Raw genomic sequence first — 21,485 nt, 5'->3', positions numbered from 1 at the left:
GAACCCAGGGCCTTGAACATGCTAGGCAAGTGTTTCACTGCTCTACCACTGAGCTATTTCTCATTTGCCTAGACTGTCCTTGAACTTGTGATTCTCCTGCCCCAGCCTCTTGAGTAGCTGGGAGTGCAGATGTGTGCCACTACACCCAGCCAATCTTACCTACCTTTAGAATAGTTCAAGTCCTATCAGAAAATCTTAACTACTTCTTCAAGCCCTATTTAATTCTTTTTTCTACCTTCCTTTCTTTCTTTCACATATGCATGTACACATGTATGTAATATGTATATGTCTATATGTGGTTCTGGAATCTTTCTGGACTTGATCCATCATGTGGTTTGATATCTACTGTATAAAATGTTTTATGCTACACTGACATTTTATGTGGGATGACCTTGCTTGCTCAAACAGACTCTAAGTGACTTAAGGCCAGACAAGTTTGTATATTTCTTTCTTTGATACATAACACCATGCAGAGTAAAAAGTAAGCTTATGTTTTTACTTGGTTACTATTGTGAAGTATACCAGTAACTGTAGCAAGATAATAATGCTTAAATGCCTCACGAAATTGTGGTAAGGATCAGAAGTGCTCTATGCTGAGCAAACTGTAATTTGTAACCTACCATAAATATTGAGATGGTAATTATGGTTAACATAAAGATCTTTAGATAATGACTCCAGTCTCCCTCTTAGTTAATTGTATGGCCTGATGATTGTGTCTTATCTTTCAATGAAACTGTAATTCTTTGTCTCATAAACTCACCCTGTACTTCCTGGCTCTGTAGGTTGACCACATGCTCCCTTTACTAAGTTTCGGTCAGATCCCATTTCCCCTGTCCCTGTCTTCCCTACCAAGCAGTCAGTTTCTGGCAGTAGAGGCTGAGTGTCTGTTTCTAGCACAGTCAAGAAGTAACCAAGCATGAGCAGTAATAGTGTGGACCTGAGTTTATTGGCGGAACTCAGGATAGAAAATAATGTCTTGTTAAGTGAAAAAATATATTTATCTAAAAACTCAATGGCATGATTTTCCTCTTTTTAATGCACACATAATTTTTTATTCATACTGTTTCATTTTACAGATATTTGTTGAGTGCGTGCTGTGTACCAGGCGGCATATCTATGTGCATAGAAAAACTCTGGAAGGCTGAACTGCAATACGTACACTGTGATCATCTTTGCTTGCTGAGATAACAGGTTACTTTTTTCTCTTTGTTTTACTCCATTTGCAAAACTGTATTTTCTATAGAAACCTGTATTATTTATTTATACAGAACTAATATATTTTTATAAAAACTGTTCTTCAGGATACTTACAGTATAATACTCCATGAAAGAAAAGTAGGTTAAAAACAATGAAATTCTCAAAGTTAAATTAGGAAAAGAGAGGGCTGGACAGAGATAGATAAAATGAAAAGAAAAGAAAAAGACAAAAGGGAAGAAAAAGAGGAGTGAGGAAATTCGTTAATATCTAACAGTGGCCCATTTGTGGGTGGTGGCATTTCTTTTACAATGTTTGTTTTAAAGATTTTACAGTGAGCCTGTGTTTACTCTTAGAACAAGGAAAAAAAGCTTTTCAAGGTCCAGTTCAAAGTAACTTTTCTTTTTTCTTTTTTTTTTTTTTTTTTTGGTACCAGGGATTGAACTCGGGCCCTTGCACTTGCAAGGCAGGTGGCGAAACCACTGAGCTAAATACCTGGCCCTCAAAGTAACTTTTCTATGAAGCTGTCTCAGATCTCTGAACCTGACTTTTTTTTTAATTCTGTTTTTTGTTTTTGTTTTTTTTTGGTACCAGGGATCGAACTGGGGACCTTGTGCTTTCGAGGCAGGCAGTGGAACCACTGAGCTAAATCCCTGGCCCTTTTTTTTTTTTGAGACAGGGTCTTGCTATGTTCAAGCTGGCCTTGAACTCACAGAGGTTCTCTTGCCTCTGCCTCCTGAGGGGTAAGATTACAGGCACGAGCCACCACACCTAGCCAGAATTTGACATTTTTCAAACTTTCTGAACCCTGTAGCACTGAATAGATACACGATAATTGAAAGAAGAGTATTTTTAAGTGCACCCTCAGCCTTGGTGATAAATATCACTAACTTCGCTCATTTTCCAGTTTTCATTTTTAAGAACAAGTTAGATTTCTAATAAGTTATTTTATAACAATAAAAACTACATTCCATGTGATTAACTTGGACTGACATTTGCCTACTACTGACCTTATTTTAGTGGCCGGGACTTGTGTTAAACCTTTGTCTTTTGCCCCTAGCTATGTATATGTTGTTTATATACTACACACACAAGTGCACAATATGAAAGTTTATAATTCAAACAATAGACTCCAAAGCTATTATTAGTCCACCCCTTTTCTCAGAAACTTTGTGTCTGGTGCCATGTATCTTTCCAGAAATAGAAAGGAAAAGACTCCTTAACCCACATTGGAAACTCTGTTCCTGGATGAGCTCCCACTGGTCCTGTGACATCATTTCTGTAGGCTTAGAGGGGGTCTTACAGGGGCAGTTGGTGTGGCAAGACTCCTAGAAATCACCCTGTGTAGCCCGCTAGGACAGCTCTCATCAAAGGGGCCAGGAGGTGGAATGGGTCCAGAGTCTAAATGCATTTCAGCCTTTGCACAGTAAAGAGACTAGGAACCCTTCCTGCTGTGTCAAGGCTCCGAAAGCAGTTGGAGCTCAGCCAGTCTTGTACCACTGTAGTGGCTGGATCACCCAGCTTCAGCCTCCTTGCCTTCAGATCTCCTTGCCCTAACTTCTTGAACTCCAGGAGAGGCCTGCCTGTAGGAGGGAAGAGGTTCCTGGAACCTGAGGTATTAGATGATATTTACATTGTGGGAGTTTTAAAGGATCCTGAAACCAGGGAAGTTTCACACTAGACGGGAGATTATGAAAGAAAAAGAATATGATGTGGTCTGGATGTGGAAAGAGAAGAGACTATATGAAAAATATCCTTTTAGGGCACTTTCTATGAGTCCTTAAAGTATTATCACTGAGTGAAATGCTTCTTGGCTTATACTAGGATGCCTAGATAGGCACCATACAGTTCTGTTTCTTAACTAAGTCACAGTCAGTCATCTTACAGAATGCAGGGTCTGACAGAATATCAAAGTGTTCTCCAAGGTGGTTTGCCTTTGGAAGTAAACTGAAAAAAGCCTCTTGGACATTCTGCTTTATCCAGGATCCCCACCCCGTCACTGAGGGTGTCTGGTGAGGCGGCCATGTATGCGTCGGCCTTGCTTTTGAAGTTGGCTTTGCCTCTCTGGCCACCTTCTTTTTGACTTGTGATGCTGTCCCTCCAAAACTCTTTCTCTTCCTTAAATTCAGTTGGTGATCCCTCAGAAATGTAAAGCACAGTAATCTAAGTGGGAGAAAATGTGAATTCTGATAGTCTTTCATTTCTGATGAGGAAATAGAGTAGCAGGTAGATTAACCAAAATCCCCTGAGTATGAGTTTTTAATTCCCTATTTCCCTGACATGGACTGATTTCACTGAAGAGATTGATTTAATCTCTTGCAGCTGATGGATAAATTGCAGTTGATGGATAAATTATCTGCTCAGTTTCAGAGCAAAATCTGTCCACTGCCCAGTTGACCACCAAGTTGGGTAGTTAATCCCTTGATGATGCCGTTTATGTAAAATTTGTGGTTTTCTGAAAATGTGATTGCTACGTCAGAGGTCCTTCTGTGTCTCTGCGGTCTGTACCCAGCTATACATGCACTCTGTGACCTGACACATTAAAAGCACTGAATCACTTGAGCACAGTGTTCCATAAGAGTGTCTATATTGCCTGCTACTACAGTAGTGTTCCTATGAACATAAGCATAAGATTATGGGACATGACTCACTTTACAGTTAAAAATGGAGGGAAAAGCATAATAAAATTTAGAGATGAGCTTTTATAATTTGATGTACAAAGATTGCTTTAATATGGCTAGTGGTGAAATTCGAAAGTTGCATTATCAGTAAATTATTTGTGTACCTGTAATAGTTCATTTTAATCAGTGGTATTTGTCATATGTTTAATTATCTTTCATCTTGTTATATTTTAGGGATATTAAGCATATATATTTGCTGTTATCTGCTTCTAAATACTCTCAGAACAGGAGAAATTTGGACTAATTTTTGGACTACACATACATTCTAAACATGATGCATTTCAAAAGTGGACTCGAATTAACTGAATTGCAAAACATGACAGTGCCTGAGGATGATAACATTAGCAATGATTCCAATGATTTCACCGAGGTAGAAAATGGTCAAATAAATAGGTGAGTATTTTTCCACTAGCACTTTCTATCCAATGAATGAAATAGCTCGAAAAATTTATTCTGGTTTTCCGTTATTCTCTTGAATTATTCATTACTAAAGTTATGCTCCATTTGAAGATGCAATTTGAATTTCTTACATGACATCTGTTGGGCATAGTCTGCCATAGCATATGAAGCAAATAGGAAAGTAATTTATTCATCTTTTCAAGTCTTTCAATTGAATCTAATAGAAATGTATAAAGACATTGGACCCCAACCAGCGTAAACTTTTCAAAAGCTCTGTGCTTATGAATTAGACAGGCTGTTCAAATTTCACTGCATCTCATATCTGAATGTGTACTACAGTCATAGGTACACTTTTTAATCAAGAAATGGTCAAAGTTGCATTTGCCAATAATCCAGTATTAAAACCACAAACAAGTACATTGTTATTAGAGCACCATTTGTAGGGTGGATTTTAAGAATAATAAAAACAACAGTTAGGTTCACATGACTCTATGAGAGACTGTTTTAGAGAAATAGCATATGAAAAAGAAAAGGAGAGAAAGTAGTCAGGGTAGAAAGAGGGCTCAGCTGGGTGTGGTGCCGCATGTATTATGCCCAGCATTTGGGAGGCTGAAGTAGAAGATCGCTACAAATGAGTTCCATGCCAACCTGGCCTACATAGTGAGACCCTGTCTCAAAAAACACAAAAGAAGAAAAAAAGGAAAAGAAAGGAAGAAGAGAGGAGGGGAGGAAGGAAGGGAGGAGGGAAGGAGGGAAGTTGGCTTGGAAGCTCTTGCCATTAGGCATGACCTTGGACAAGACCTCCCAACTCTTGGGTCTGTATTTCTAAAACTATAAGAGTAGAACCAAATGTATTTCTTTCAGTCATTTGGAGCAGTCTCTAACTTAGTGGTTTTTAGCTGGCTCATGTGGCTCCTCAGCAAGAAGCTCTCTAGTTTGGGAGTTAGTGGCATCACTTCCTAACAGGCTGAGAGAAGACAGTGGTGTCTCCAGGACAGTTCAGTAAAACACAGCAATGCCACCCAGCAAAGAAAGCTACACAGAGAAGAGACAACCTACAGAATGGAAAGAATCTTTTGCCAGCTACTCCTCAGAGGACTAATATCTAGAATATATAAAGAACAACAACAAAAATTTGTTGCTGGCCCCCTCAAATAAAAGACCTGATCAAAAAATGGCAAATTGAAATAAAGAGATACTTTTAGAAAAAGTGAAAAAAATTTTCAGTGTCTTGGGCCATTTAGAGAAATACAAATCAGAACAGCACTGAGATTCCATCTTACTTCAGTGAATGGCAGAAAGACTAAGAAACAAGAAATTCTGGTAAGGTTGTGAGGGAAAAAAATCCTTTCCACATTGTTGGTGGAAATGTAAACTACTACAACCACTGTGGAAATCAGTATGGAGATTCCTCAAAAATCTAAAAATAAAAATTTCATTTCACCCAGCTGTACCTGTCCTGGGCATCTTCCTGAAGGAGCTACAGTTATCATACCACAGTGCTACATGCACACCCATGTTTATGGCAGCACAACTCACAATAGCTAAATCATAGAAGGACCTTTATGTCTATCAACAGATGAATGGATAAGGAAAATGTGGTATTTATACAAAATAGAGTACTACTCAGTCATAAAGAAGAATAAATTTGAGTTATTTATAGGAAAATGAATAAATCATGAGACCATAATACTGAGTGAAATAAGTCAGTTGCAAAAGATGAAATATCACATGATTTCTCTGAGAGACCCAAAATATACATAACTAAAAGAACAAAATAAAAGAGCCATGTTAAGAAATGGGTAGACTCAGTGGAGATGGGAAGTGAAGGAGGAAGGGGGGAGATGTGGGGTGGGTAAAAAAGATCAAGATATAATACACATGATGTATCAACCCCCAACTTGGAAGTAATCTCAATGTATTACAAAATATACTAATAAAGTTTTTTTAAAAAAGAGCACCAACATTGCTATGATTTGGGAAGGTCAGCAGGAAACTTGGATATGAGAGGATAGAACATTTGTCAACTAATCAGCCATCTTTGTAGAAATCATTCCAAACAGTCCCCTCTACGTTGTGGTATAGTGTGTAATTCAAAGCCCAACAAAGGATTTAGCTGTCATTATTTACATACACTTGTAAGTTCCATTTTTCCTGCCTTGAAAGAAGGATAAAGAGGTGAACCTTCTGGTCTGCTGTACCACCATCCCCAGCACCTAGGAGCAGAGCTGCCCCCAGCGCAGAGGAGGTGAACCTTCTAGGCCACTGTACCACTGCCCCGAGCACTGAGGAGGTGAGCCACTCAGGCGCCAGCAGTGTGCACACACACACACCATTGAAATAAGACACATAAACAAGTCTCAAAATCGTCCAGATCACCTAAAGCAACCGCAGAGGGAAAAGAGATAGAACAAACTAATATTCAACCACCTAGATTCCTGAACTGTCAATGAAAGAGGATTTGGAAAAAATGAAATCAGAAATAATTTCTCAGATAACAGCAGAGATTGTGCCCATAGTGCAAGACATGATTAATAAATCTAGAGAGGACACAAATAAAAAAAAGATGAGCTAAGGAACATGATGGAATCCCAACATAGGAAACAAATGGAATCCATAAAACAGATGCAAACAGATTTCTAGGAGATTAAAAACTCCCTTGAAACTTTATGCAGCAGAATGAGCCAAACTGAGGACAAAATTTCAGATATAGAAGATAAGATTGGAATTAGTGACCAGGAAAAGAAAAATTGCTTTAAAATAGTTAGGGACTACAAGAAATCAATCCAGCAGCTGCTAGATGATGCAAAGAAGAATAACATAAGACTGATTGGAGTCAATGAAGAAACAGGAGAGAGTACAGACGACATTGAAAAACTATTCACAGAAGTGATGGCAGAAAACTTCCCAAGGAGGGGAAAAGAACTTCACATACAGAGTAGTGAGGCATATAGGACTCCAACTACCCTTGATAAAAAAAATCTGCACACACAAAAAAATCTACACATAGGCATATAATACTTAAGATTCCAGAAATCCAACAGAAGAACAAAATTCTACAAGCAGTTAGAGACTAAAAACAAAACACATACAAAGGAAAGCCCATCAGAATCACAGCAGACTTCTCAATGCAAACCCTCAAGGCAAGAAGAGCTTAGAGTGATGTATTTCAAGCCCTAAAGGAAAACAGCCTCCAACCCAGACTGATGTACCATGCAAAACTATCTTTCAAAATTGATGGAGACATATGATACTTTCATGATAAAGAGCACCTTAGGAACTTCATGAATACCAAACCAGCACTCCAAAAAATTTTAGATAATATCCTAGGAAAAGACAATGAGGATCACAACCCCAGAAGCCCAGCAGAATTAATCCATCAGGGATGACAAGAAATTAAACGCAAAGGGGGAGAATTCAACAAAAAGAAAAACTCATGGCAATGATAAGTCAATACGTATCAGTTACAACCATCAATGTTAATGGTCTCAACTCACCAATCAAAAGAAATAGACTGGCAGAATGGGTCAAGAAGCAAGAAGCAACAATATGGTGCATACAAGAAACATACTTAATTCAAAAAGAAACTCACAGACTGAAAGTTAAAGGGTGGAAAACAATACCCCATGCAACAAGAACCTGAAAAAAAGGAGGAGCAGGTATCCTCTTTGCAGATGAAGTGGATTTCAAACCAACACTGACTAAGAGACAAAGAAGGACACTACATCCTTGTAAAGGGAACAATCCAAGAGGAAGAGATGACAATCATAAACATATATGCACCAAACGCTAGTGCACCCAACTATATAAAACAAATACTAACAGATACGAAAAATCAAATAAGCACTAATACAATAGTAGTGGGGGACCTCAATACCCCACTGTCACAAATAGATAGATCAACTAGACAAAAATAAGTAATGAAATACTAGAATTCAATCAAACGCTTGAACAAATGAACTTAACAGATGTTTACAGAGTGTTCCACCCCACAAAATCAGAATACACATTCTTTTCAGCTTCACACAGGTCGTTCTCCAAAATAGACCACATACTCACTCAGAACATATTTCAATAAGTGCAAAGGAATTGAAATTATCCCTTGTATATTATCAGACCATCGTGCGATGAAATTGGAGATCCATAGCAAAAGAAACCACAAGAATTTCATAACCACATGGAAATTGAACAACACACTTCTGAATAACCAATGGGTCACAGAGGAAATTGAAATCAGTTCCTACAATTAAATGACAATGACAATACAACATAGGAATCTGCAGGACACAATGAAAGCAGTCTTAAGAGGGAGATTCATAGTAGTAAATACTCATATTAGGAAAACAGAGTGAGCCCAATTAAACAACCTGATGCTGAACCTCAAGCTTCTAGAAAAAGAGCAGGACAAACCCAAAGCTCATACACGGGGGGAAATTATAAAAATTAGCATAGAAATCAATGTAGTGGAGATTAAGAGAACAATACAAAAACAATCAATGAAGCCAAGAGTTGGTTCTTCAAAAGAATCAACAAAATTGGCAAACCCTTAGCCAACCTTATCAGAAAAAGGAAGGAAAAGGCCCAAATCTATGCAAGTAAGAATAAAAAGGGTGAAATTACAACAGACCCAGCAGAAATCCAGAGGATCATCAATACCTACTTCCAGAACCTATATGCCAATAAGATGGACAACACAGAAGAAATGGACAGATTCCTAGATGGATATGAATTACCAAAGTTGAACAAAGAAGACCTAAAAATTCTAAACAACCCAATATCATTCAATGAAATTGAAAACATAATTAAAAACTTACCAACTAAGAAAACCCCACATCCTGATGGCTTCACTGCTGAATTCTACAAGACATTTAGAGAGAAACTACTGCCACTACAGTTTTAAACTCTTCAATGAAATAGAAAGGGAAGCAATACTCCCAAATTCATTCCTGGAAGCAAGCATCACCTTGATTCCCAAAGCAGAGAAAGACCCAACCAAAAAAGAGAACTCTAGGCCAATCTCACTAATGAACTTAGGTGCAAAAATCCTTAATACAATACTGGCAAATAGAATGCAGAAAATCATCAAAAAGATCATACCCTCTGACCAAGTGGGATTCATCCCAGGGATGCAGGGATAGTTCAACACACTCAAATCAATCAATGTAATACACTATATGAATAGAGCCAAGGACAAAAACCATGTGTTTATCTCAATAGATGCAGAAAAAGCACTTGACAAAAGCCAACATGCGTTTATGATAAAAGCCCTATAAAACATTGGAATAGATGGCCTCTACCTTAATCTGATAAAAGCCATCTATGAATAACCAACAGCCAATATCATACTAAATGGTCAAAAACTGAAATCCTTCACACTAAAATCAGGAACAAGACAAGGATGTCCACTATCATCACTCCTGTTCAATATAGTTTTGGAAATACTAGCCAGACCAATTAGACAAGAGAATAAATAAAAGGAATAAAGATAGGAAATGAAGAAGTCAAATTGTCATTATTTGCAGATGACATGATACTATATATAGAAGACCCCAAGAACTCCACCAAAAGTCTTCTAGACTTAATAACCAAAGGATAAAAGGTCAACACACAAAAATCAATAGCTTTCCTCTACTCGAACAACAGACTCACTGAGAGAGAAATAGGGCAAACAATTCCTTTCAGAATAGCATCCAAAAAACTGAAATACCTAGGAATCAACCTAACAAAAGAAATCAACGACCTCTTCTTTGAAAACTATAGCACTCTGAAAAAAGAGATTGAAGATGATATCAGAAAATGAAAAGATATCCCCTGCTCCTGGGTAGGAAGGATTAATATAGTGAAAATGGCCATACTTCCAAAACTGCTATATAGATTCAATCCAATCCCAATTGAAATCCCAGAATACTTCACAGACCTTAAGAAAACAATCCAAAAATTCATTTGGAACAAGAGGAGACCCAGAATAGCAAAAGCAATTCTAGTCAACAGAGCTATAGCAGGGGGTATCACAACCCCAAACTTGAAACTATACCACAAAACCACTGTGATAAAAACAGCATGGTGGGGCCAGGGATTTAGCTCAGTTGTTCTGCCACCTGCTTGACAAGCACAAGGTCCCAAGTTCGATCCCCAGTTCCAAAACAAAAAAACAAACCAAAAAAAACAAAACTAAAAATAAAAACAGCATGGTATTGGCAAAGAAACAGACCTGTGGACCAGTGGAACAGATTAGAAGATGCAGAAACGACGCCAGACACACTCAGCCCCCTCATCTTTGACAAAGGAGCCAAAAACCCTCACTGGAGAAAAGATAACCTCTTTAATAAATGGTGCTGGAAAAATTGGGTCTCAACTTGTCAAAGATTAAAACTAGACCTATATCTCTCATCATGCACTAAACTGAAATCAAAATCAAAGATCTAAATATTAAAAGAGAAACTCCGAAACGGCTGGAACAGAGGTTATGTAGAACTCTTGAAGACATTGGTATAGGAAAAGATTTCAAAACCTCAGTTGCCAGTGAACTAGCACAATCAACAAATGAGATCTCTTCTTACTAAAAAGCTTCTGCACAGCAAGAGGAACCACCAACAGTGTGAAGAGACAACCCACAATGTGGGAAAAAATTTTCACCTGCTCTTCCTCAGACAAAGGTCTACTATCTCGAATCTATAAAGAACTTAAAAAATCAGACCTCCCAAATGTAAAGACCCAATCCAAAAATGGGCATCTGAAATGAACAGACATTTCTCAAAGAAGTAGAAATAGCAGATAAACATATGAAAATATGTTCAACCTCACTGGCATTTGAGAGATGCAAATGAAAACAGTGCTGAGATTCCACCTCAGCCCAGAAAGAATGGCTGCTATTGTGAAATCAACCAATAACAAATGCTGCCAGGTCTGTGGGAAAAGAGGAACACTGCTCCCCTACTGGTGGGAGTGTAGACTGGTGCAACCACTGTGAAAATCAGTATGGAGATACCTCAAAGAACTAGGACTGGAAGTCCCACTTGACTCAGCTATTCCTCTGCTGGGGATCTTCCCCAAAGAATTGAAAGAATCATACCACAATGATATATGTGTGCCCATGTTCATAGCAGCACAGTTTGTAATAGCTAAAACTTGAAAGCAGCCCAATTGCCCATCAACTGGAGACTGGATAAAGAAAATGTGGGTTTTTTTTTTAAATAAAATGGAGTACTACTCAGCCCTAAAAAATGAGAAATTAGAGACATTTATAGCTAAATGGATACACATGGAGGTGATACTCTTAAGTGAAATAAATAGGACACACATGTGTAAATACTGAATAGTTTCTCCAGTGTGAGAAAGTGTAAATAAGGACTAAAACATATAATAGATAATGTGAAATAGGAAGAAAAGGGGCAAAGGGGAAGAGGAAGTGGGAGGGGTAGGGGAAAGGAAAGAAGGGAATGGAATTAATATGAGAAAATGAAAAAAAGTAAACCAAGTCTTTGTAAATAGGGAGGGATGGAGGGGTTGAATGGAGGGCAGCAGAATGGGGAAAATATAAGAACCAAGAGAGATTATGTAAAGGTGCAAATTTCCAATGATGAGTGTCATTATATTGTATACCTAAAATGTATCAATGAAATTAATTAAAAAAAGATTAAGTCCTCAACTCAATTTTCCTCATTATGCAGGTATTGTTTATTGTGTTAAGGAATGTTTCTTATTGGTTTCGAGTTTAGTTTTTTCACCATTTTTTGAGTAATGATGAATAATAACTTTCATTTCTTGAATGTAATGTGTTTTATATGCCTTACCACTTATCCTTGTAACCATCATGTAAAGCAGGTGTAATAGAAATGAGGGAAAATTTTAAAATTTAATTTACAATTAAGTAAGTGGAGGCTAAGCAAATAAATAAATACATTACTTGCCCATGGTCACATACTGCTCTGTCTAAATCCTTCTGCATGTGATTGCAGTGCTTGGGATGGTTCAAAGCCAGGCTTTACTTAGCTCCCTGCCATTCTGTGCTCTGTGCCCTTGAGTGTTCTGTAGTCCCTGCTGACTGACAGTGGCAAGTAGGACATTCTGGTTTTATAACACAACTTCAGTCTTAAAGCAATGCAGTCTTAAGGGCCTTAAAATGAGTCATTTATAACAGAATTTGAACGTGATTTTTAAAAGTGTCACTTGCTCAGACTGTTCTAACATTTTGGAGGTGATTACCATTTGCAGGCGGTAGACAGAACACTCATTCTCACCCGGACGTGGGCCTGCTGCCCAGATGAGCTCACTTCCCCATAGCCTACGACAAGGGCAGCGAGCTGGGAGAGAGGGGAAATGTGAGGTGTTGGCCACTTCTTCTGAAGAACCTTGCCCCACTGTTTCAAATCCAGTGTACTGGAATGTGTTTCTTTCCTTATTTTATTGCCCCTCCTTCACTGCCATAGATCACCAATATTACTTAATTTCTGGCTCAGGGACAATGAAATTAAAAACAACATAGGACTGCGTGAAGCTAATAAAGGTTCACAAATATCAGACAAGATCCCTGCCGATCTTTTTGAAGGCCCCTATTTGGTGGTCTGGCTCACTGCATTGGCCTGTTTTACCACCCCCTGTTCCTCCAGACTCTGCACCTAAGGAGCCCTCTGGACCAGCTAGATGAATCTAAAGAACCACCCCTTCCCAAACAGTGAACTTTAGCTAATAGCACCCCTTTTTAGGAGGCTAGAGAAAGTGTTGAAAACAGTGTTGATCTCATATCACCTGATATCTAGTTGATAACTTTGCCTGGAAACTTCCCTTCAGGAGACAATAAAAATCATTTTTTCAGTTTAGTTCAAAATAGAGTAGAGCCATTTGGCCATTGATATACCTATGTTTAGGCTGGGAGTGCTAGTGCATGCCTGTAATCTCGTCACACTGGGAAGCTGAGACAAGAGGATCACAAGTTCACATCCAGCCTAAACAACTTAGCAAGACTGTCTCAAAATAAAAAATAAAAGTGCTGGGGATGTAGCTTAGTGTGAAGGCCCTGAGTTCCATTCCTGGTACTGCCAAAAACCTAAACTGTTATCCTAGTTTAGTTGTTTTATTTCACCACCTGATTTTTGGGTTATAGTCATAGAAATGTATGCCTGGAATTAACACTGAGTGAACTGTGAGCTTCCCGCTCCCGCTCCCCCTCTATGTGAAGTCTGGGCTGTGAGGACCTGCTTATCCAGTTTAACTTCCTTCTGGCCATCCATCCTGGCTTCTGCAGACTATAAGTCACAGGCATTTTGCTGTGCACGTGAAGCATTCAGAAACTTTGTTGAAGTACAGATTTTAGTTCAGTAGGTCTGGGTTGGGGTCTAATATGGCTCTAGCAGCCTTTCACGTGGTGTCCACCTGCTGCCTGGGCCACACTTTGAGTAGTTGGCTCTGGACTCTTCTTCTATCTGTGAGCCTCCTGAGAGAAGGACAGTCTTAATCATCTTTATCTCCCTTGGGCTTATCCGAGGCCAGGTGCAGGGCAGACGTTCTGAATTATTTGTTGAATGAGTAGGAAGTAGGCTACACGGCTTTGGATTGCAACTTATATTGAATCCTGGGTCTGTCATAGGCGTTATGTGATGTTCTCTGAGCCTCGGCCCCTTCGCTGTAAGACAGGGATAATGGGATGGTCAGGGAATATGCAGATTAACAGCTCTGGCTTTGCAGTCAGAGGTTTTGATTCAAATCCTGGCATAACAGTTTAGTAATTAGCAATGTAACTCTGGTCAAGTTATTTCATTTCTCTAAAGTAGTACCAACTACATGCAGTCATTATAAAAATAGGTGAGAAAATCCATGTAAAGTATTTGCTACCGTATGTGATGAAAGTATTGATAAAACTGCAGGCCTCTCTTTGTGGCAAGTACTCCTTTCTTCTCTGCTCCAAGGGGCACTGATACTGCTTTAGGTTTTTGCATGATTGTTGGTTAGTGCAGTCTTAAATGTGGTGAAATATTTGTAGATTATCCTCAGTGTATCCAGAAAAGTCTTCACATATTTTCATATTTATCTGTTGTTGTTCTCAACCCTATCCCTGTATTAAGATTTGTTCTTAAAAGAAGTCAGGGAATCTTTTGTCATTATACCCTGATTCAGCTTTTTTTTTTGTCTTTGTATGCTGTTCAGAGTTCATGTACTGTAAGTTTTATTTTTACTTTGATTGATTGATTGTGATACTAGGCAATGAACCCAGGGCCTTCACACTGAGTTATATTCGCAATCCTTTTAAATTTTGTTTTATTTTATTTTGAGGCAAGGTATTGCTAAGTCACTGAGTTAGTTGCCCAGGGTGGGCTGGAATTTGTGATCTTCCTGCCTTAGCTTCCTAGGGTGCTGGGGCTACAGGCCATCATGCCTGGCTTAAATTTTCATCACTTGAGAAGACCCTTCAAAAGTCATTCCTTCTTGCCAGGTGTGGTGGTGCACAGCTGTAATCCCAGCACTTGTGAGGCTGAGGCTGAGGAACCTCCTGAGTTTGAGGCCAGCCTAGGCTACGTAGTGAGTTCAAGGACAGCCTGAACTACATAGTGAGACCCTGTCTCAAAAAAAAGTTATCCCTTTTTATCACCCAATATATTTTCTGTATTGTAGGGAAGAAGATTCCATAACTTCTTCCTAATGTTTGATTTTCAAATCAGAAATTTCCTTCCTTCCATGACTCTTTAAAATTAGCCTTTTTTTTCCTGTGTTCAATGGAGTTTTCCATCAAATAAAGCTTTACTTACTTCTCAGACTTCTCTTTAAATGCCTGCTGTTTAATTTCTTCTCTTAATGTGTTTTCTGATTCCTCTTGCTTGTTTCCTCCCATTTTCTCCGTTTTTTTATATAATGTTAACATCTCAGAGAAAGGACTACTAGGAAAGGTCATTTAAGTCCAACCACTCATCTCTTTCTCATCTCCTTTGTTTTATGAATCCCTCAAATAAAACACTATAATCTAGTAAGAACCTGATTAGTAGAGATTAAAGGAGGAAGATTGTCTTTCTAATGTAGAAGCCATCCTTAGATTGTTGTTGATGTGTCTTTAGTTTGAAATTACAGCTTTATGTTGCTTTCTTCTTTTCACACTATAATGTAACACCTTTATCCTTTTTAAGATTTTGTCTGTTTGGGGTCACCAAATCACCCATTGTAGGACTTGGTGGTTTATTTACAGAGCAATTGATTACGAAGGGTTGATCACTTTCTGCTTTATGGGTACTGTCTGTCCCAGTGAAAACTATTTTTAACAATACTTTCATTATCCTGAGACCGCATGTCAAAGATACCCTCTTCAGTGGCTCATTTTAAGTCAATAAAAAGAAATTTTCATTGGCGGAGGTCAGCATTTTTTAACAAGCAATTGTACTTTTTAAATGGAGAGAGAACAGAAATGTGAAAATCTGCCTGACCTAGTTATTTTGAATGGAAATTTCTATTAAAGAAATGTTGGTTTTATATATTTTTTTGTTTTAAATTTATAGGAATGTAAAGCAAAGATCTAAAAATTAAAGGGAAGTAAAGGTTGAAACACCATGAAAAGAATAAATAAAGAGAGTTCCTTTAAGGACTCCAGTCTTACCTAGCTAAATTTCCCTGTAACCTAAGCTACTTCCTGATTCCTGATTAGAAATTGTGTTATTTCAGCAGAATAAACCAAAGGCCAGTAATATATATATTTGTATACATATATAACAAACTTACTTTGAGACCATCACTTGGTATAAGCTGCACAATCTGTGATCTGCCAGTCACTGTGCTTGGTTTTGGGGGGTTCCTGTGTTGATAATGTGTGGCTAGGGGAACAGTAGAAGGAGCTGAGGGACCCAGGGCCCTCACTGCACAACCCCTGTGGGTCCAAGATGAGTTCAGTGGCACCACGTTTGCTACAGATAAGGTAGTAAGTAGGTCAGAGTCAGAAAGCTTCGTTCAGACCAAAGTGCAAGGATGCTCTGGTAGGATGAGGGTTTTGAATTGCCAGAAAGGAGGTGGCTATAATGGCACACTCCTGTAATCCTGGCATTCTGGGAGGAGAAGGCAGGAGGATTACAAGTTTGAGCCTAGCCTGGGCAACTTAGTGACTTAGCAAGACCCTGTCTCAAAAATAAATTTTTTAAAAAAGTTAAAACATGGCTGGGGATGTAGCTCAGTGCAAAGGCCCCGGTTTGATCCCCAGTGCCAAAAAAAAGAAAAAGAAAAAAAAAGAAATCTTGAACTGTCAGGAAGGGATGGATGGGTGGGGTGGGATCCAGACCTCTCAGAGGAAAATGGTTTTCCCTCCTGCCTTGTCCCATCTTTTATTCTCTGTTTTCAGAATGCCCTGCTCTGGTCTCAGCCCTCCACCCCTTCTGGCAGGTTGCAGGGGGAGCTAAGATCAGAGTAGAAGCAAAACCAAATGAAGCAGTACCTGGAACCGCAGAACTGCAGGGTGAGGAGTTTGTACTTGAAACCGACTTGGTGGGGGAAGCCAGAGATTTTGGGGAAAAATCTATGAAGTCTTGCTGCAGAAAATGGACCAAAAGCAATAGAGTCTGGGAGGCACTTGACAGTGTGTTTTAATAGAGTTTTTAATGGTTATGCATCAGAACATCTCTGTTATCAGTCTCATTCTGCAGTTCTGCAGGAAAAGAGCTGGCCATCAGGTAGGGACCTTCTTCATCCCCTTTAATTTTACTGTTTGACCCTGCTGAATGTCCCTTCATGTCACAGGCCCTGCCTCCCTTTCTTCATTTTTCCGGTCTCCTGCTACAACATTTGGCAAGGGCTGCCTGGACCTGAAATCTACCATCACAGGTGGTTTAGCAGTGCTTTGTTTGGTTTATTTGAAAAAAATGCTCAAGCTTTTCCCTTAATTTAAAAATAAGGGAAATTCTCTTTGGAAAACAAGTTTCTTCCTCAAGAAAGCAAACGAGGCACCTGTGGGCAAAGATTTGGTAGATCTGAGTCGCTTATGAAAATTAGCCTGATTACATACAGGCTGAGTCCATTTCGTTTCGGAAAGCCTGCCACCCATGTGTCCTTGGGGAGCCAGTACAGAAGGGACAACTGCCTTTCTCTGCTCCTCTGCAGTCAGATTGTAAACTTCAGCTCTGTGGAAAGATTTAAAATGTTCAGGGCAAAGAAGGGTCAGACCAATCATTAGCAATGCTATTCAGTGGCTAGAGTTGGTCTCCAAAGATTCTGCTTTCATTATGTCATTTTCTTGCTAAGATCAAGCAATAGTATTTCTCTGGTTTCTGCCTTTAACTTTTTTGTGGCTAATACTGTTTTTTCCTTCTCTGGATTCCTTACCCCATCTTAATTTTGCACAGCCCAACGTTCCTATACCGGTATAGCTGGTATGGTAACATGAGCCCTGCATTTCAGGAGACTCAACTCTTCTTCCATGCCTTTTAGGTTCCCTACAGTGAGTGGCAGGTCACAGACTGTGTAGCTTGTACCAAGTGATGGTCTAAGAGTAAGTTTGATATATATATTATTCATTCCTTGGTGTATTCTTTTGAAATAACACAAACTTGAAGTAATGCCAGGAAGAAGTCGATCCCTTACAGTAAAGATGAAAAAGATAAAATCAACACCAATTACATATGGTTCACTTTTGAAAATGCTTCATTGTGGAATGTAACATTCAAAAATGTGTATGAAAAACATAATGCAGTTTAAAGATACAAGCTTTTAAAAAATAACCCAAGCTGCTGCTGTGGCAGGACTGTACCAGCAGCCTCAAAGCCCAGAGAGTCTGAGGTGTGAACACACCCTCTCTGTGAGGCCCAGCTGTGGGGCCCTTGTGGCTGTCAGGATGTTTCTGTGAGTCTCTGTGATGCTTTGGAGAGAATGCCAGGGTGTAGCTGTTCCAGCGGCTGCTGAAACTACCAGTGCCAAAGCAAATCAAGCGCTTCCTGGGTTCTGCATGCCCTCTTGGCTTTCCATCAAACAGTTCCTAGACTCACGTGTCTCAGGAGACCACTCCACTAGGGAGCACAGCTGAGCTGGTTTCTGTGGAATATGAGCCCTGGATCTCAGCCAGAGCCCCTCATCTGGAATCATAGAGCCTATGGAGTTTATGGCTACTTCCCACAGTGGCAAGAGTTAGGGTTCCTAAAGAAAAAAAATGAAGAAAAACTTAGGAAACAGCACACAGGGGAAATAATGCATGTGAAGAAACTTCATGCATTTCTACCAAAGGAACTTCCTGTGCAGCTGGCTAACATCAGGAGAGAAGTTAATCTTCTGCAGAATCTTACTGAAGTGCCCTTTGGTGGAACTGGTTCAGATCTGATACATGCGGTTTGCTTGAGCTTTTAGAATACAAAAATAAGAGTGAGCCCTGAGGATCCACAGGTCTTAGATAACTTTATACAAGTTCTCATTAAAGTCAGAAATAGACACTATGTGAATCCCACAGTGGTACAAGGAGGGATTGAATACAAGGAGAAGTTTGGATTTGGTCCCTTCATGAGCAGTAGCATTCAGTATTTTCTGGATCAATTTTACATCAGCCACATCCCTTTCTGCATGTTTATTAAGCAGCATACACTTTTGTTTAGTGATGGCACTAATCCTGCTCATCCTAAACATATGCGCAATATGATCCCACCCGAAGTGTCGCTGATGCTGTGAAAGGTGCTGAGTGATCAGTATCGCATGGTAGCTCCAGACCTGAAAGTTGAAAGATTCAGTGCCTAAGTGCCAGGCAAACCTATTCAGATAGTTTATGTGCCCTCACATCTGTTTTACATGCTATTTGAGTTGTTCAACAACTCAAGGAGAGCAGCAGTTAAGCTGTATGAAAATAGAAAAGAGGGCTACCCTGCCATTAAAAGTTTCTGGGTGGTGTTGTATACCTAAAATGTACCAATAAAAGAATATAAGAAAACAAAAAAACCTTTCTGGGTGAAGATTTGTCCATTACAATAAGTGTCCCAGGTGATAGAGTCCCACTTTGAAAAATAGATCGTCTTTTCAACTACAGATACTCAATTGCTCCTATACCTACTCCAGAGCCTGTAAGACCTCCAGCCCCTTTGGCTGGATTTGGTTATGATTTGCCAATTTCTCATCTGTATGCTAGATATTCTCAAGGAGATCTAAAATTATATTCCATGGAAGGAGTAGGTACCATTTATTTGGAGGCTCTTTTTAGTGGATCATTTGAGAGGTTGACAGTTTTCAAGGTATCTGTGTGGCACCATTACAAGACCACAGCTGAAGCTGACGACTGGAGCAGTTGCTGCAGTGAACCCAGGGATGCATCAAAATACAAGGCTGACCAGGAGAAGATCAAGACTAGGAGAACTTAGTAGAGAACTGAGTGCTGTGGTCCTTTTTGTGAAGAAAGATTGTCTTCTGCACATCAGCGAAAGAGTGTCCATCTCTGAGCTATTCCCAGTGCTGGAGTGTGTATTTTCTCCATACCATCACAGAAAGTTGGACCTTCCAGTGAAGCCCTTCCTGTGGTTATTCCAGCCATAATTTCCACTAATAGTAAATTTAAAAGTCCAACTTAGATGGTTTTAAATTTATTAATGAAAAATTTACTGTGAATAGACCTAAACATAACCCAGTCATTGAATTTCCAGACTTAGAGGGACCAAATACATCTTTAACATATCTTAACAATACATGCAGCAGCTTGCCACTGTGTGGACTTTAGCTTGGCGAAAGCATTTTTTAATGGAGAGTTTTTAAAATTTCAGGCCATTATGTTAGTCATTTTCTTATCGCGGAGACACAATACCTGGCACTCACAACTTAAAGCAGGAGAAATTTATTTGGGCTCATGTTTCAACCTATGGTCATCTGGCTCCAAGGCAGAAACAGCATAGTAGAAGGGCGTGGTGAGAGAAGGCTTAGCAGCTAGGATGACGTGAGAGAAGGGAGAAGCCAAGGAGGGAGCTATGCCCTGCTAGGTCGTGCTTCTAGGGACCGCCTCTTTGGGCCAGGTCCCACCTCCCAGTGGCACACTTACCATTAGATGAACCCACTAATGGGTATGGTGTCTTCCTGATGCCAACACCTCCAAAAGCCTTGCCACTGAGCACATGAGAGTTTGGGGGTCCATCCTAGATCTAAACCATAAAAGCCATAAAGTTCTGATTTTAACCCTGATTATATTGGATTGTTCTTAGAGCATTTTGAATGCTTGTTTCTATGTATTTGTACGTAGTTTATGGCATTCAGCCTGTCTGAATCTTTCCCATTCCAAGTCGAGCCTCTCTCCCCACAGGGACAGGAATGACCAACATCTGTTGCTCTTCCTGTGTGCTGGGTGCTGATATTTTGCACATCCCCTTGTTTGTATTTATTGACAGGGTCTCACTATGCAGTCCAGGCTGGCCTTGAACTTAAGACTATCCTCCTGCCGCAGCCTCCCGATTCCCGGGATTACAGGCATGTGCCACCACATCCAGCCTCGTGCTCCTGTTTAAATCTCCCAGTAAGACTGTGAGGCAGTGTAATAGCTTTACTCCCATTTCACAGATGAGAAAACAAGGTAGCATGCTCAGGCCCTCAGACCTAGTGAGGATTTGAACTCAAGTTTGGAATTCTATGTTTTCTTCTAGCCCTGGCTTTGGCCCTAATGGTGGACCATATGCTCAACGTTGCCGTAATTTCCTGTCTCAATTCCTGTAGCCTTCTGCAGGCATCACTTATTGAGGAGCCCCTGTCTCCTGCATCACCTGTCCCCTATGACTTGCATGCAGCAGGTGTTGAAGGAATGTTTGAGGGCGAAATAGCTGTTTTCTGTTTTGCAAAGGAGAGGGAATTCCTGTATAGTAATTTTATGCTGTAAGAATTTGGGTTCTCAAGGTGCTCAGGAGGAACCTTGCCTCTAGTATTCTTTAAAACATCAGGTTTGTAGTAGTCCTGGTATTATGTAATTTTCCACTTAGAGGAAAATTTACATTAAAGTTAACTTACATTGTATATAGTGTTTTATTTAAAATATATAGCTCTTTTTGACTTATGACTGCCTTTCATTTCATCTCAAGATGAGCACTTATTATTGGCAAGTTTTTGTACTGGGTAGAAGGAATGATATAAAAATGAATGAAGTAAAGTACCTGCCCTTGAAGCTCTTAGAGTTTACTTGATGAAACAAGAATACAGACACTGATACTGGCAAGAAAAAAAAAAAAAAAGATGAGGGAAGGTATTGAATAGAGCTATAAATTCTTATACAAACCAATTCAAAACTATTCATGTGTAATATGT

General features: G+C 39.5%; 1 protein-coding gene and 1 pseudogene across 3 annotated transcripts in view; both read left to right on the top strand.

The window, feature by feature from the left end:
* Positions 1–21,485, top strand: part of Slc38a1 (solute carrier family 38 member 1) — an 88,301-nt gene that overhangs the window by 23,449 nt on the left and 43,367 nt on the right. For both annotated transcript variants that reach the window (XR_015446881.1, XM_087199943.1), the window contains exons 2-3: positions 1,077–1,191; positions 4,050–4,268. Coding sequence is in view for 1 of the 2 variants with exons in the window: in XM_087199943.1 (XP_087056069.1) it covers positions 4,147–4,268 (122 nt within the window). In the remaining variant the exon portion in view is untranslated. The remainder of the gene's footprint in view (positions 1–1,076; positions 1,192–4,049; positions 4,269–21,485) is intronic.
* Positions 4,277–21,466, top strand: LOC147821501 (pyruvate dehydrogenase (acetyl-transferring) kinase isozyme 3, mitochondrial pseudogene; annotated as a pseudogene). Its single transcript, XR_015446882.1, has one exon. The product of XR_015446882.1 is annotated as a pyruvate dehydrogenase (acetyl-transferring) kinase isozyme 3, mitochondrial pseudogene (transcript).

The sequence above is a fragment of the Heterocephalus glaber genome, unplaced genomic scaffold (genome assembly GCF_053883595.1).
Source record: "Heterocephalus glaber isolate CG9 unplaced genomic scaffold, H.glaber_assembly_v1.0 deba00001733, whole genome shotgun sequence".
In the NCBI taxonomy this organism is placed as follows: domain Eukaryota; kingdom Metazoa; phylum Chordata; class Mammalia; order Rodentia; family Bathyergidae; genus Heterocephalus; species Heterocephalus glaber.
Note: the sequence above shows the minus strand (reverse complement) of the source record. Positions and strands in the feature narration are given on the sequence as shown.